The sequence below is a fragment of the Cordyceps javanica genome, chromosome 2, assembly GCF_051103115.1.
Source record: "Cordyceps javanica chromosome 2, complete sequence".
NCBI lineage: Eukaryota > Fungi > Ascomycota > Sordariomycetes > Hypocreales > Cordycipitaceae > Cordyceps > Cordyceps javanica.
This window is the reverse complement of record NC_139296.1, coordinates 2,948,664-2,964,828: the sequence shown is the minus strand read 5'-3', so window position 1 is coordinate 2,964,828 and position 16,165 is coordinate 2,948,664. Positions and strand designations below refer to the sequence as shown.

At 52.2% G+C, this 16,165-nt stretch overlaps 4 protein-coding genes across 4 annotated transcripts; 2 read left to right on the top strand and 2 right to left on the bottom strand.

Moving 5' to 3' along the window:
• Window positions 1-1,079: 1,079 nt before the first annotated feature.
• V2A60_003381 (mitochondrial K+-H+ exchange-related-domain-containing protein) lies at window positions 1,080-2,011 on the top strand (the record flags this gene model as incomplete). Its single annotated transcript, XM_083254717.1, has 2 exons — window positions 1,080-1,522; window positions 1,612-2,011. 2 exons carry the CDS (start codon window positions 1,080-1,082, stop codon window positions 2,009-2,011), a joined length of 843 nt encoding a protein of 280 aa, XP_083110843.1.
• Window positions 2,012-2,424: 413 nt separating this feature from the next.
• Window positions 2,425-3,844, bottom strand: V2A60_003380 (oxidative stress survival, Svf1-like protein; the record flags this gene model as incomplete). The annotated part of the gene is made up of 4 exons (XM_083254716.1): window positions 2,425-2,538; window positions 2,600-3,401; window positions 3,493-3,708; window positions 3,822-3,844. The coding sequence occupies 4 exons, from the start codon at window positions 3,842-3,844 to the stop codon at window positions 2,425-2,427; spliced, it is 1,155 nt and encodes a 384-aa protein (XP_083110842.1).
• Window positions 3,845-5,169: 1,325 nt separating this feature from the next.
• Window positions 5,170-7,143, top strand: V2A60_003379 (GATA-type transcription factor; the record flags this gene model as incomplete). The annotated part of the gene is made up of 4 exons (XM_083254715.1): window positions 5,170-5,339; window positions 5,482-5,563; window positions 6,061-6,255; window positions 6,316-7,143. The coding sequence occupies 4 exons, from the start codon at window positions 5,170-5,172 to the stop codon at window positions 7,141-7,143; spliced, it is 1,275 nt and encodes a 424-aa protein (XP_083110841.1).
• Window positions 7,144-9,700: 2,557 nt separating this feature from the next.
• Window positions 9,701-10,884, bottom strand: V2A60_003378 (uncharacterized protein; the record flags this gene model as incomplete). Its single annotated transcript, XM_083254714.1, has 2 exons — window positions 9,701-10,656; window positions 10,776-10,884. 2 exons carry the CDS (start codon window positions 10,882-10,884, stop codon window positions 9,701-9,703), a joined length of 1,065 nt encoding a protein of 354 aa, XP_083110840.1.
• Between the last annotated feature and the right edge of the window lie 5,281 nt (window positions 10,885-16,165).

The following is a 16,165-nucleotide window of genomic DNA, read 5'->3' as shown; positions in this document are numbered from 1 at the left end:
GTTCATTGTAGCTCTATTGTAAATTAAATTAATCAATGCCCTGGTTCAGAGACTTGATGACGGGACGCCCAGATCGCTGGTCCCACATGCCACTACCAATGACGGAGCTTCGATTACAGTGGTGTAGGCAAGTAGGCCTGCTATAGGCACCTACTGTAAGTAGCAGCAGCTACACCTACCTACCTACCTCCTAAAGCTTTACTAAGGTATGAGGTGCTGATGCTCTACCAGTACACAGACTACGCGAACAGGTGGTATACGTTTCCCTGCGCGTTGTAGTGATTGCCCCTCATTGGATCAGAAATTGCATACTTGAGAGAAATTTTGGCTCAAACTGGGCAGTTGGTGCAGCACGGGCGTTCACTGAGGCGGCTCAACAGGCCCATGTGCGCCAGCGAATGGCTGCTCGGGCTGACCTTTTCCCCTTTCACCCCCGCGACCCGCTGTCTTCCCAAGTCGATCCCGCCAAAGTGGAAATAGCCCAGTTCAGAAACGACTAGGAAAAATGAACAGCCCTTTGGGCTTTGGGGGGTGGTTCCATTACGTAGACTTGCCGTCCGGTCATCCTTGTTTCTTCTTTTTCTTTCTTTTCCTTCTTCTTCTTCTTCTTCTCCTCAATTAGTTTCTTTCTTTGCTTCCCTCCTACGGTCAAAAAAAGGGGTGGCTGCTTGTGAATATTTGCATTGACGTCTATAGATTTTCTCATTACTTTTTTTTTCACATTTGATTCGAAATAGAACTCTTCTCGACCTTTCGCTACCATGGCGCAGTAAAGGACGACGGCGACGACGGCGCAATCCAGCCCACGACGATCGATCCCGACGCTTCTTCCCTTGTCGAGAACAAAATCGACATTAGGCCGTCGAGCTTCATTCTGAGAAATTTCGCGTTGCGCAAGTCACGCCAAATATCAAGAAACTTTTGCGCTAAATATAAATAAATACATATATATAAACACGCCTTGAAGCATCAACCCCCGTTGCGCCCCGGGTCTTGCGTGTTGCGGCCCAGGTAGTGTTCAACGGGCCCAATCTTTGCACGACGAACCGCCCAATCACTCACAGCCACCACCGCCGGCCATGCGACTCTTTCTCGTGCCCGTCTCGACGCGGCGCACCCTGCTCTACGCCCAGCGCCTCAGCATCACCACCAAGGACCAGGCCGCGGCGTCGCTCCTCGACCGCGGCGTCGCCTTCGCCGCCCGCACGTGGGCCGGCTGGGAGAAGAAGGAAAAGGGCTGGCAGCGCAAGGTGGTCGACTACGGCAACCACGCCTTCCGCCGCATCCCCTTCCCGGAATGGGGCCTCAAGTCGGTGCCCCCGCTGTCGGCGCGCCGGCGCGCCGAGGAGCTCCAGGGCGACGGCAAGGTCGAGGTCGTCTTCCCGGCCTCCGTCATCCCCGGCAACCGCGTCGAGGCCCTGGCCCAGAGGCTCGCCACCGAGCGGCAGGCGATTCACCGCAGGCAGATGATGTGGTGCTTTGTGGGCATGCCCATTACGCTCCCGTTTGCGCTTGTCCCAGTGTACGTTTTGATTTTGCGGTCGATTACCTCACCATTCTCTCTCTCTCTCTCTCTCTCTCTCTCTCGATATGCTGACAATTGCAAAACAGAATACCAAATCTTCCCTTCTTCTACCTCGTGTACCGCGCGTTTTCCAACTGGCGCGCCATTGCCGGCGGCAAACACATCCAATGGCTGGTCGAGAACAAGCTCTTGGTGCCCTCGCCGTCGAGGGCGCTTGATCTGGTCTATGCTCAGTCGCCTGTGGCAAAGAATCCGGATCCCGACGCAAAGGAGGAAATCCTCCTGACGCACGCGCAGATCCGCACGTGCACGGACTCGCTGGCGATCCCAGAGCTGGAGACGGAGCTCGACAGGGCCATCTGGCAGATTGGAGAGGAGTTCAAGAAGGAGGAGGAGCAGAAGAAGCGGGAAGCGGGCGCTTCGTCGTCGGCCGAGAAGCAAGCAGGAGAGAAGCCTGATGATGCGGACGACAAGAAGAATCGGTAAGCGAGCAGTCTACTGTTGCTGGTTCTTGTGTACTATCTAAGCACAATGTATACGCGAAATGAAACGGGATGTTGGAAGGCTCGGCGCCGTCAAACTTGGCGAGCAATACTATTAGAAATGCCGCTCCATCATTATAATATAGCAATATCTTTTACAGCCATCACGATGTGGTCCGAACTCTGAAGAAGCGTGTAGTATGGAGAGTGCGGAGTGTATTAAAAAGGTGGTATAATATGTGAGCTGTATCTTACAAAGAACAGGTGCCATGACGTGAGCTGCGAGACCAATTCATATCCAATGCTGACGTATGTAACCCTTCCTTCGAGCTGCCCGTGTATTAAATTCGTTGAAGCGTGTAAAAAAGGGTAACGAGGTATCCAAGTTCTAATAAAAGAGAAACCAAATCAACTGCTTTACTCTGACGGTGTCTCGGGGTCCGAGATGAAGGTGGCTTCGCTGAAGATATGGCCTTCCTCGGTGATTTCCTTGCCGCCAACCTTGAGCTTGAGCGTGGCTTTGGCGCCATACTACGTTGATTCATTAGCAGAGAGGTCCCGCATGAACACCCTCCACGTCGGGGAGACATACCTGGTAAATATAAGGCTTGGTTCCAACGGCACCAGCAACAATGCGCTTGACGAATGCAGGGACCTCGGCCATGACGTCGACGCGGTCCAGGCGCTTCCCGAGCGCGGCGTCAATTTCGGCCTCGACAGGGTTGCCGTCCTTGTCCTTGACGTTCCATGCAAACGTGACGTTGGTCGGGGCGGGCCAGCCGCTCTCCGGGTCGGCCTCGATGGCGGTGTGTGTCACGGTGTTGTCGCAGCCGGCGCCGACGATGGCGCCGTCGGCCGCCACGCCACCGACGTTGACGACGGTGCTACCATACGAGGGTGGGGTGGTGAACTGCATCATGATGGCCGAGTGGCTGGGGCCCTGGAAGTTGAGGAAACTCCAGCGGGCGGCGGCGTGGTGTGGCTTCATGCCCTGCAGGGCGTAGCTGTAGAATCCGCGACCTTTGAAGTCGACGGGGCCCTCCTCGGTGGTGATGGTGCCCTCGACAGCGCAGCGCGGCCAGAAGGCGTGGCGCATCCAGCCCCAGGGTTCCTTTGGATCGGTGCCGTAGCTGCTGGTGCCAGTCTTGCCGGCCTGGAAGCCGGGCGCCGTCTTGGTGATCTTGATGTTGACGATGGCGCGCTCGTCGTTGAGGCTCTTGATGGTGTACGAGTTGCCGTCCTCGGACAGTTCGAGGGCGCAGTCGTCAGCGTAAAACGAAGTCTTGTCCTCGCTGATTTCGAAATTGTTGAGCGGTGTCGAGGACCACAAGTGAGGCTTCGATTCGTCAAAAGAAAAGACTTTAGAGTTGAACTGGCACGTCTTGCGGATGCCGCTGTTTGTTGGTGGCGACCCGTTAGCAAAACCGGTAGTGGTGCATAAACTGGGGGAGAGGGGGTGTTAGGCTTATGGTGGTGTCTTCTTACGCAACGTTGCTGTAAATAACCTGCGCCATGCCGATTCTGCCTTCGTCGGAGAAGAAGTAAAAGGTTTGTGTCTCGACATTGGTCCATTCCATTTCTTTCCATGTCAGGTCGCTGCGGCCGATTTCAGTGTAGGGGGTCTCCTTGGCCTCCTCGGCTACCGATCGAATGGCCGAGGGGCCGTAGATGGGCTCTTGGGTGCCGGCGACATTGGCGATCCTACAGACAACGTTGTTTGCTGATTAGCTGGTCATCTCGTTGGCGGTCATCGCTGGGAAGCAGAGCTTCAGGAGGGGCAAGTGATGTAAGGAGACGAGGCGACTGCGACTCACTGTTGCTGAACCCAGTTGAACATGACTAGTTTCTAGGTTGTAGAGTCACGGGCAGAATAGGTTAGATGTAGGATAGGATGGGCCTTGAATCAAGAGGGAAGTTGAGGAGAGAGGAAGAAAAGATCTTTGTAGCAAATCCAGATCGACCTAGTCGGTAATAGCCGCTGCACTTTTACACCGCTGGAGTTGGAAGGCCGGAGGGGCAGCTGCCCAAGAAGAGTGGGTGTGGTGGGGTGGCGGTTTTGAGCGCGATGGCAGGTTGTAGGAGCAGCGGAAGCGTGGGATTAGATATTGAGGTTGAAAAGTTGAGAAATAGTTTTTTAGGTTTGTCTGAATTATTATGACTTGTAGTTGTGGATAGTTTGTTGATCTGCGCAAGATTGAAAGGTTGCCGCTTCCGCAGCTCGGAGGTGACGTAGGGGGAGAACTCTATCGTACAGATTAGGTAGGTAGCAGGTCCTCCACAGCATGCATACAATCAGCCTGCCGCTGAAATGTAGAGGAAAGCAGACAAAGCGGCAGCCTGCACCTTTTGCAGAGGAAAAAAAAAAAAGAAAAACTTTGACCTGGTCACAGTAGCCAGATCGGAAATGTCACAAAGTTAATAAAACTTCAAACTTGTGCCACGAGCGTCCGTAAGAACCACGACGAAACCGGCGATGTGCTCTCCAGGGTAGGCCAGACTTATTAAAATGAGCCCCACGGCGTCAGTACTTACTACTCAGTAGGTACTTAGCACAGTACAAGGTACCTGGGTGCCTGCTAGCGCCACTCACGAGTCACCACCAATGAGGCGCGAGACGCAGCGCTTTGGTTCAGGTTTGAGCCACTGTCTTTTCTGCAAAAGTGCATCTGCCCAAGCCAGTCATTTGCTGCCACCTGATCCTTATGCTCACGCAAAGATTTACGCTTGCTTGCGCGCCTACTTCTCGTGCAACATATGGTTTCCCTCTTTTGCTCAACCTCATTTTCGAGCGTTACCACTTGCATCTACTCATCCCAACTACTTTGCTTTTGGGATTCTTGATCGCTATTGCGACAAGTTTGATCTACCGTCTCGTTACCGCTCGATTTGCTCGACTCGATCGCATCCCTGTTTTTCGGTCGTCACAGAAAGTGTTGCGACAGCCAACTGCACAACCAGTGTTGACCGACACGGGCTGGGTATACACACCCGACTCTTTCGTCGCGCTGCCCGTGCGATCGATACTGCACAAATCCATTGCAAAAGCCGCTGCGACTGCTCCTACACCGTCTATTGCGACCCGGCCAGCCCTCGAAGCGACTACGCCGACGACAGGAAGTGGTAGCTTGCGCCTGGCCAGCTGCTTCTCCCAAAGACAACACAATGGAGACCGAAGCACGAGTTTTACACGCGACTGCTACGGCAGAGGACATCTCACAACCTAGCTCAACGTCCCCGCCAGAGCCCGCATCGCTCTCTCAACTTCCATTTCCCAACATTGCGTCGCTGGCCACGAGCAATGCGAACGGCAGTACAGCATCTTTAGTCTCAAGGTACGTTCGGCCCGATCCTTTGGTCACGACATGGGACAACGCATAAATACCTGGCGTATCTCTCACAACAGCGAGCGTGGCATGTCACTGCCTTGCGATAACGCTACGCGATTGCAAGGGCGCGCTGACCGGTTATCTCTAGAGATGCATCAATGCCCCAGCCTCCGCCTGCCGTGCACATGGAAGGCTCTCCCGCAGCTACCAGTGGCGGACCGGGAGGTATGGTAAGTTTATCTCTCCTTGACATCTGATACGCTTTATTCCCGTCTCTATCTATCCTGTCGCATACCCGGCAAAACAAGCCGCCTATCCCCTTTATCGCTATCGCGTTCCCAAGAGCCCAAAAACTTTGAACCCTGCACGACCAATCAGCAGCGTCACAATGGAGACTGCTGATGGCTGTCGGCTGGATAAGGTGCAATCACGTGCTCCACTCCCGTCTTGTTCTCGCGCTAGGCCGAGACAAGACCGATAAGAGCTTGCGCTAGCCCTATTCAAGTCAGATAAGCCATGTCGACCCGATGGTGGATCAAATTTTTTTTTTTGGTTATCTGGCTTATCAGTGACGGCGCAACCTCCAACTTTTTCCTATTCCGCCCGTCTTATCGTGATTCCTGATAGTATATCAAATATACTATATCGGGCGCTACATCCTCCTATCGCGACCTCAGAATCGCAGATACAAATCGGCACAATGATGGCAACTAACGCTTCATCGCAGCCTACGTGCCAAAACTGCGGCACCTCACGGACACCCTTATGGCGTCGCGACGAGTTTGGCTCTGTGCTCTGCAACGCATGTGGTCTCTTTCTCAAGCTGCATGGCCGTCCGCGGCCTGCCTCCTTGAAAACGGATGTAATCAAGAGCCGCAATCGCGTCAAGACCATGCGCCCTGATCTGGTATCAAAGAAGAAGGTATGCGCGCCACATGTTCGTAAACGCGACCGAAGATCTGAGACTGATCAACTCTACCAGCAGCAAGCCCAGGGCTTCGGAATGGTGAGCGATGCGAACGGTGCCGAGCATGCCGCAGCTCAAGCGGCCGAGGCTATGCGCCGCTCCAAGGCCAACGGAAACGACGGACTCGACTCTCCCATCTCCCGAAATGGCACCCCCTCGATGTACAACAACTCCCTCTCGTCCTTTATGGTGGACGATGCGACGTACCAACAAGCTGTGTCCGGCTTCAATGGTGACCCTCATAATGGGTCGCCGCTTCATGGGGACCGTGGCTCTGACGGACCTCAAACACAAGAGCAGCTCATTGCACACAACTCGAGCCTCAAGACGCGCGTCAGTGAACTGGAAGTAATCAACGAGCTCTTCCGCGGTAGACTTAGCCAGTTAGAGCACCAAGAGGCGGCGGCAAGGCATGGCCAAGAAATTGCCGGGGTCGAGCAGAGCCAATTGCGCACGCAGCTGGAAACCACACAGTTGAACGAGGCGCAACTCCGCGACCAGCTGGAAGACAGCCATAGACGCGAAAACAATCTGAAGCGTCGCTTGGACGAACTCGAGTTGGAGCTCAAGGCAGCCAAGGAAGCGGCCGATCAAGAGCCAGAGCGCCCAGCCAAGAAACCTCGGGTCGAGCCGCCTGCCTCTGCGGAGCCCACAAATACGGCTCAGGAAGAGGTGATCGCTGAGGCTTCTGAGCAGACTTTTGAGCAGACTTTTGAGCAGACTTCTGAACAAACTTCCGAACAAACCTCTGAACAGACTTCTGAAGAGTCTGCTGAAGGCGTGAAAGAGGAAACGACGGAAGATCCTGCGGCTGCGCCCGTGGCTGTCGAGGCTTTTGCATGAGGCAATGACACATCACCCTGATGCGCCACTCTGCTCTGCGTATACCTATATTCATTCAAAATGCGTACTGTCGGCGCACTGTCGGCGTGCTGTTGACAGGACATTGACATTTGGAATCCGAGGCCGTGCCACTGCGTCACACACCTCTATTGTTTTACTAGTGCATACTGTTTTCTTTCCTTGTATGGCTCGGCGAAGGGTGCATGCGACTACAAGCTGTCGGATGTTCCTGTTGGTCGGGCCAGTGTGTTATTATAGCGAGAATGTGCGGGAATATTTTGGCGTCCGGGAAGGGATGGAAGATGGGGGTTGAGGAGTAGATACCATGATAATGAACTCGTCAAGACGGCAACGACAACCAAAGAATGGGGGACGGACAAGAAAAAAAGAAAAATTGTCAACATGAGCTCGGCGAGGCTTGATTGACGTGGATTGCAGGTAAAAACAAAAAAAGAATGGAGTAAGGATTGATGGTATTTTGTTATTTTCTATTTTTTTCTCTTGACTCTCTTTGTTTTTCTTCCACCAGTACGCATTATGACCCGGCCTATGGCTACTGGATGGCTACAAAATCTCAACGTTATGAATGTGTGGCGGGTAATTGCCTGCACTATAGACCATTATTGACACTCGTTATATTCTCTCTGATGATACTTGATCCCTGACCGTGAGCGCACCTCTACGAATGCATCGCTAGGCACTCGACCGGCTTGATGTGAGATTGTCATCACTTGTGATTGAGTCTACCTCGCATTCACAGCTTCCGTCACGTGGAGGCCTTGCAGACGGGGTTCCTTCTTGGCGCTTGTTTTCCCTCTCTGTTCTGTGAGAGTGTCGTCACTTGTGCTTGAGTTTACCTTGCATTCACTATTTCCGCCACGTGGAGGAGGCCTTGCCGACGGGTTTCATTCTTCTACTCGTTTTTCCTCTCTGGCTTAATTGCCCCTCTTCTTCTTCTATCCCTCAGATGTCTCAGAAACTTTATTTCTTGCATAAAACATTCAACTTTATTCCTTTTATTGTCCTTTCTCTACCCGCACGAACAGAGTGCCATAATACTGCGTGCGCGCGGTCCTTGAAGGTTCATCATCCTGCCTTATTCCATTGAAGCAGCATATCTGTCTCTCTATTTCTGTGCTGCTCCGCTTCTCTCGGCCCCCTTCTGCAGCTGCCCGAAGCGGGCTCAATCTGGGTTCGAAGCTCCTTAGTCGAGAGCGTAAACGAAAAGAGAAGAAAAAGAAAAGGCAGAAGAAGAATGAACCGTATTCGACAAAAGCCAACGGCTCGTGGTGGGCCGCTGAACTTGAAGAAGGGTGTGGCGGGAAAGACCCTTGGCGTGCGACGCTCGCGGTACGTTCTTCTTCTTCCTCTTCTCCTCCTGTTCTTTTTTCTCCCTTTGCTTTTCTCAAAGTGCTATTTTGGGTACAAGGCTGAAAGTTGCTAATTTTTGGGTGTCGCTTTAAAGAAAGATTCTAAAAGACGCAATTTCAGGTATTAGTACGGTTGCCTTTTCCACCTCGAATTCTTTCTTAGTCCTCGATGTTTATTTGTGACTAACAATGGACTGTCTATAGCCCGTCCCGCGATCCGGTACGTGTGAATTTTTTCTTTTCTTCTTCCTTTGCATCTGCGAAGGCAATTTAGTTGGTATCCCACGGAAGCAAGTTGCTAACTTTGCCTGGCTTATTGTGTTTTAGACGTCTTGCTCGCCGTGGTGGCGTGAAACGAATCTCGGGAGAGATTTATCAGGAGACGCGCAAAGTCCTCCGTGCCCATCTGGAAGAGGTATGCCAACACTTTTCAGTTCAAAGGAATAAAAGGCCGGAAAAGAAATAAAATAGAGGTGTATGACGATGAATCGCCAACGGCTAATACAACAATTTAGATTCTAAAGCTTTGCTGCATCTATGTTGAGCACAGAGGGGCAAAAACTGTCACGACACTGGATGTAAGAACTCTCGACTCTTTTGTCTATTTTCATCTCCTCTATTTCTGCACTACTGGTCTGCAACTAAACATTGCTCATTCTCTCTCGGCTACAGGTTGTTCATGCCTTGCATCGCATGGGCAGGACGCTGTACGGATTCGGCGACACGATAACTCTTCGCCGCCGCTAGAAATGAGACTTTGTGTCGAGTGTGTGAAAACGAGAAAAAAAGGACAGGTACGGCATTTTTGTTTGTTCGCGTACAGTATACGCAGTGTTGAAGAGATGCCAACGGCAAAGGGCTGGATGTGCAGAGGGGAGACTGTACATCTCGGTCGTTCTTTGTAGATATACTTGCTCAAGTGTTTACGCATCGGTCATCAGTCGCATACCCTGGTTAGAGAGCTTTCCTTTGCTGCAACTTGCATGGCAGAATACCACCCAAAGTCAGACGAGATCCGAGAGCAAATTACCGTCCTGGACACAGTACACTAATGTAAAGAAAAGCAAAGAAAAATGCAACTGAATTCATGCTATGCTGGGTATCATGTGGTATCCAAAAACGAGAAAAAAAAAAGAACAAGCAGGCGCGTAAATGTAAAACTCTGTCCAAAATGGTTGATGTTGGAATTATTTGTTCCTCCTCTTCTTCGTGGCAGACCACTCGCTCACAGCGGTGCGTAGGGCTTTGTCGGCGCCAATCTCGACCTTGTGGAAGAAGCCGTTGAACATGTTGTGGAAGACCAGCTTGCTGTGGGCGTGGTCCTGGACGAAGCCAATGTCGGCGTCCTTTCCGCAGCGGTCTCTGGTGATGCGGACGGCCTCCTGGAGCAGCTCCTTGCCGACGCCGCGGCCGCGGGACTTGCGGCGGACGGCCCAGGCGCGGATGAGGCCGCGGCCGCCCTTGAAGGAGAGGCTGCGGGTGCGGCGGCGGCCGCCGGTGGGCACGAGCTTGGGGCTGAGGCGCAGGACGACGACGCCGGCGAGCTTCCTGTCCCTGCCGCGGGCGCCGACCATGATGTCGCGGTTGGGCCCCTCCTCGTCGAGCCAGGCGCGGTTGACGTCCTTGGCAAAGGTCTTGTAGGGGCGGGCGAGGCACCATATGAGCAGGACGTAGACCAGGACGGAGCCGTAGGTGCAGCAGGCCGTGACCTTGAAGTGGCCGGGGATGGTGTAGCGGGTGTAGTATATGACGGAGAGGAAGGTGGTGAAGGGCACGAGGCAGCTCGGGTGCGACATGACGGTGACGGTGGCGGGGGTGCGCATGCCGGCGACGGTGCCGGCGAGGAGCTCGAGGCCCTCCTTCTGCTCGTCTTCGGTGCGGAGGACGTCGAGCGACAGGTCGGGGATGTCGTCGAGGGGCACGAGACCGGGCGTGCTGGGGGCGCTGGAGCTCGACGTCGGCTTGGAGGGCGTGGCGGCAGCGGTAGTGGTGGTGATGGCGGCGAGGGCTGCAGGCGTCGCTGGAAAGATGGCAAGGTTCGAGTCGGCTGGGGCACTAATTGGGTCGAGCTGAGGTGTGCTGGCAGGCGAGGCCATCATGGAGGAGCTGAGGGCGAGGTTGGCTCGCAAGAAGGTGAAGAAAGCTGGTAATAGTAATAGTCAGTGGTTGTTGCTGTTAGTCGACTTGTTGTGCAAGGTTGCAAGGTGCTTGGCGGCAGGCCTGCTTCGGGGGCAAGCAGGTCGCGTTGCGTATAATACGTACCGGCACTGCATTTAAGGCCTCGGACGACATTGATGCCGTCTACAGTCGAACTGACCTTGCAGTCGCGCAGGTCGAGCTCGCGGACCCTGGGGGTCCCTCTGTCTTCCATGTTGTTGGGTCAGGTGTAATGGGTGTGATGGGTGTGGAGAAATGGAGATGGACGAGGTGGGAATTGCGGGAACAGCAAGAAGAGGAAGAGGAAGCGAGGAATCGAAAGATGCAAGATGGGGTATAAATAAAGATGATTATATGATTGTTATTATTGACAGGGTGGCGAGGTGAGAAGAGTCGAGGGCGAGGGTGAGGGCGAGACGGCCGGGGGGAGAGTGCGTTTTGTCTGTAGGTATTCGAAACAAGGGTATCATGTAGTACTGCACGAGACGGGATCAGGTCAACAAGCCGAGTGCATTTGTAACAGCGGGGAGGATATATGTGAAATGATGGTTAGGAAGAGGAAAAAGGAAGAAATGAGGAGAAAGGACAAGGAGAGAAGAAGAAGAAAGAAAAAAAAAAGGGCAGGCTAGAGAGAGGAATGTTGAGATTGGTTGGTTGGTTGATGTTGGGTGTAGGCAAAGCAGGGCGAAGGGGAAAAAAAAACCAGCATTGGTAGTGCGGTTTGGACTTGGTAGGGTAATCGGAAGGGTATTTGGAGTATTCCAATACTTGCACTCTCTCTCTTTTTTTATTTTTTATTTTTACACCCTTTTCCACACCCAAATAACCAAGCAACTTGGTGCAATCACAAGGTCCAGCCAGCGTTCAACGGGGCCGCCAAAGACCCATAACTGGGCGACTGGCTGGCAACTGGGTAGCAACAGGGTCCAATGCGTGCTGGAGGGGGTGAGGAGGGAGGGGGGGGTCTGACAGTGCTTTGAACGACGAAGAAGATATGGAGATGGGGAAAAATTGATGAAAATGACTTGGACTTGACTGAGATATCAGCTCGTGTAAAAAAAAAGAAAAGTAGACGTAGAAGTGGAAGAGGATCTTGTGCCGTCTGTTTGCAACTCTATCATGCTTCTAGGGCTACTGGTACTGATACCTACGGGCGTGCTTGGGACTCCCTGCTAACCCGGATAGTGGGCCTGGAAGGCGGGAAATCGTGCTGTTTCAAAGACATGTCAGCAATCTTCTATTCGTCGGATTTTTTTTTTCAATTTTTCAATTTTCTTCTTCTCTTCTTCTTCTTCTTCTTTTTTTTAAACAAAGGACAAATCATAGCTTAGCAAAAAACGTGCGCACCTTTCCCTGTGAGGTGGCGGCGGCTGTTGCTCGAGCGTCTGGTGGGCAGCTCGGCTTGGGGTTTGGCTGGGATGATGCACAGCCAAGAGCAAGTGGCTTTTTTTCTTTTTCTTTTCCAACTCATCTTTGTTCTTTTCGTCATATTCTTTTGTTCTTCTTTCTTTCTCTGATTTTTCTTTTTCAAAATTTCAAAATTTTATTATTTTGTGGCAAAGGCAAATGGACAGAGCAAACCTGTTGATGAAAAAAAAAAAGGCTCTCTGGTGGCGTCACCTCCACGGCCTATCAACGGGGCTATCAGTGGGATGCATGCGCTTTCGGTGGAGGCCGGGGACGGCCACACGGGCTGGGGTTGGATAGAGATGGCACAGACGGATGGATGGATGGATACCCTTTTTTTTCTTTCTTCCCTTTCCTTCTCTTTGCTACATCATGATTGTGGCAAAGACGGGTTTCTGCCCTGGATAGTCGACCAAAACTGACAACATCATCTGCTGCAGTCTGACATCACTGGGATATATGACAGAACCATACATCACATATACACACACATAAATACATAGATACACAGATACACATCATGCAAAGCAGGAGAGGAACAAAAATAAAAAAAAAAGTCGTCTCTGCCACCACCACGCCCGAGTCGTGCATGTGCATCATCTACATCCGTGTGTGCATGCCACTAGCTTATCCGTTGGCTGGCATTGCTTGAAACCTTTGCCCCCTCCCTCACCACCATGATACACATCTACCTGCTCATGTCATGCCATGCCAACTTACTCACGCATATCACGCTATCATCCCATTCACACCTGCCGGCTTGTGCTACTACTCTTGTTCGCCCAAACGGTCTTGGAGTCCTACTTGCAGCATTACGATGGGGAATCCTCCATCATATACCCTCAACACAAGCACGTACTCAAGTACAATACAATCAAACACAATCAAGTATAAACAATAAACCTGCCCCCCTTCAGTCCTCACACATCATCCCATTACCGCGCCAGCTGACCGAGCTGCAGCGTCGTTGGTTGCCGATCAAACCTACTCTGACGATCGCCGCGTAATAAAGCATTTCGACATCTGTCGTCCCCGCCCAAGTACAACTTTGCACCCCACCTCTCTTCTTTTCTTCCACGTTGAGACAAATTTGCTTTCTCGAACACGCCCTTTTCCCTTTTACTTGATCTTTTCCTCTTTTTTTTTTTTTTTTTTTTTTATTATTTAAAACGTCAATCATGCGCACATCTCGTAACCTCGGTCATACATGCGTTGGCGTGAAGCAAGAGAAGGACCTGCTCGCGCCGCCGCCGCCGCCGCCTCGCAAACGACCGAGTCACACGAGCGCGCCAAACAAGAGCATAATATGGGATTTTTTATGCTTTGATGCTGCAGCCAGCTAGAGGTTGGTCCGCTGTCACTATTGTCATGCTGGTCCGCGGCACCGGTCTGTGGCCCGCCGCCGCCGTCGGCCCCCCCTTGCGCTTTACATAACTACTCAGTATACTACTAATAGTACTGTTTGTCAGGACGAGGTGTCCATCAAAATCTCGAGAGAGCTGACGACGCCGTGTTAAAATCAACCAAGAAAGCCATTATGCTGCTGGTATCCACATGCTTCTCGTCTCGCACCCACTCCAGCGGGTTCCAGACTATTTCTGGAGCCGTGTTCCCGGCCTACGCAGCCTCGTTTGCCCCTACCAAGTACAGATTACACCTGCGCAATAATCAGCAACCCCTGGCTCCCAAGCTTCAAGTACTGAGTATCAGTAGTACTATTACGTCTTCGGAGAGCAGAGAAGCCTTTGAGAGTAATCCGTAGCAGGGCGACACTCTCCAGCCTCGACTATGATGAACCTAAAGTACCATTCAGAAGCAATCGCAAAAAAAAAACCCCCACACTATGCCAATCCTTGACCTACTCAGCACCTCGTAATCTGTAATAGTACTCCAACCCTTACCTCCCCGGCCCTTCAACTCTCCAACAACAACCCCAGTGTTCCACCTGCTCAAATAGCTTTCCCCCTTGCTAGCGGCGCAAAACCGCCCAAACTAACGGGTGCCATGCTCTGATTTTCAGTTGGTTGGCCCGGCCACGCGCAGGGAGTCGAATAGAGTCCAGACCCTTGTCCCGGAAAACGAAATCATGCAGCGACACGCATCCAAAGTTGCGACGAGCACGCGATCAATCAATCGTGCAGCTCGAGTCTGCCGCATGGTCATGTACTGATAATAGGTGCGCTTGGCAATACGACGTGGTATTTGACTTGAATGAACGATGCGTCCCAAGGTTGGCATAATCAAGCAAACTCACAAGGCAAAGAGAATAATCGGAAAACAAAGGCAAAAAAAAAAGGAAAAAGAAAAGAGGCAAAGAGGCACAAGACAGGCATCCCATCCATGTTTCACCAGGCTTCCAAATAGGCATTGCGACTGTATCACCAACATGCAATCATCCCTGCTTGCTTGCCTCTGATGCGCTCGAGCCGGAGTCGCGATCCTGCCGTTTCAGCCCTCAAATGTTGCGCTGCGCTGACGACGACGACGACGACGACTTCTTCAAGCAATGCACAAGTTTATATCCTTGCCGACGAAGCTTTTCTTCTCCTGGTCAATCACTTTCCAAGTAGACCTCAAGGCCGACTCATCGACTCGCCTGCCAACACGGTAACAAGCTTGGCGTTTCGAGCAGCCCCCCTGCCTCTTCTTGTCTAGCCAACTGCTAATAGTTATCCAATTCCTAAGTAGTGTTGAACCCGCCCCCGAGGACTTGGGGCCCATTGTAGCAGAAAATGACCGTGGCGTATCCCAGACTCCACCATGACGGACTATTGGAAACAAACCAAAGATGGTGCACACTGCACACACGCACACTTGGACGCCTCAGCTGAGAGCTGTGGGCTGTTTTGGCAGATGAGGCGGTCCAGCCCATGTTCTCGCGTGCCCACCGGCTTTCCGAATGTCTTTTTGGTCGGAAGAGACGGCATTGATTACCGCTAGCTAGCTACTGAGCACGCCATCCAACACAGAGTTGTGGCAGTGGTGGTGTTTGCGGTCGTGTGGACGATTTCCCCAGACTTTCTTGCGCGGCCTCGTAGTTACCCAACCGGATCCGTTGTGGCCTATCAACGCTCTGTCAATCAGCCTCCTCCGAAACATTCCATCCGTCATCCACGGAGAAACGCTGGTTAATACGCCTCTTTTCCTTCTGCCCATTGTTGAATTACTAAACCGGGCCCTCGTTGCCGCCAATCCATTCTCAAACTACAGAAACTTTGGCTGATTCGGTTGCTCATGTACATCAGACGCCTCCCGGCATGTCACTGAGCGAGCATGGAACGATTCCGTCACAGACTTGATGTCCCCCCCCCCCTCCTCGTCCCTCCTCGTCTCGACACACCGTCTCATGTCGACCTACTTTTCGAAACACAAAATCTATCTAGTCCAAGAAGAGGGAGCCCCCCCTTTCTCGTCGCTCCAACAAGAATGGGCCGGTGCGTCAGAAAGCTCTGGATCAAAACTACCCGATCTACAACGCGGGGTAAAGCTTGGTTCAACCAACCAACTCGTTAGTGCTTGCCGTAACGAACCCCCTTGGATGCCTCCTCCCCAGATTGGCTACAATGACTGGGCCTCCTACGGCACAAGTTTTATCATGTCTTTGTTTACCTGCTGAGACGACTGCCGTTGCACTGCGCGTGTTTTGTCCCAACTAGTTGATCAAAACTCCGGATGCTACCTCGAGGTCGTACCATAGAGTAGTAGTCTTGCCTTGGATCGGACCATAACATGTACTACCGACCAACTTTCTATACTTGGCTGCTTGACACGTATGAGTCTGATGTCTACATCGCCTCTAGCTTGCTGCTCTCTTGAGCCTGAGCCTCTTTGAAAAGTCGATTTTGATTTTCATCGCCAGTGCTACAAGTATCGAAGCCGTCTAAAGCTGCGGTTGATTGTCTGGAAGAGCGCTAGTCGTCAGGAACGATCCTTTTCCGTTTTGATGAATGTTGCTCAGTTTTGGTTCTTGACCATGAACCCCGGTCCCCCAGTGCGCGTGGCGGGCCAATTGCGTTGCCGCAACCCGCAAAACAAACCTTCTATACGGAGTACTGATAGTTATATAGTCGTATAGTTATAGCTGGATA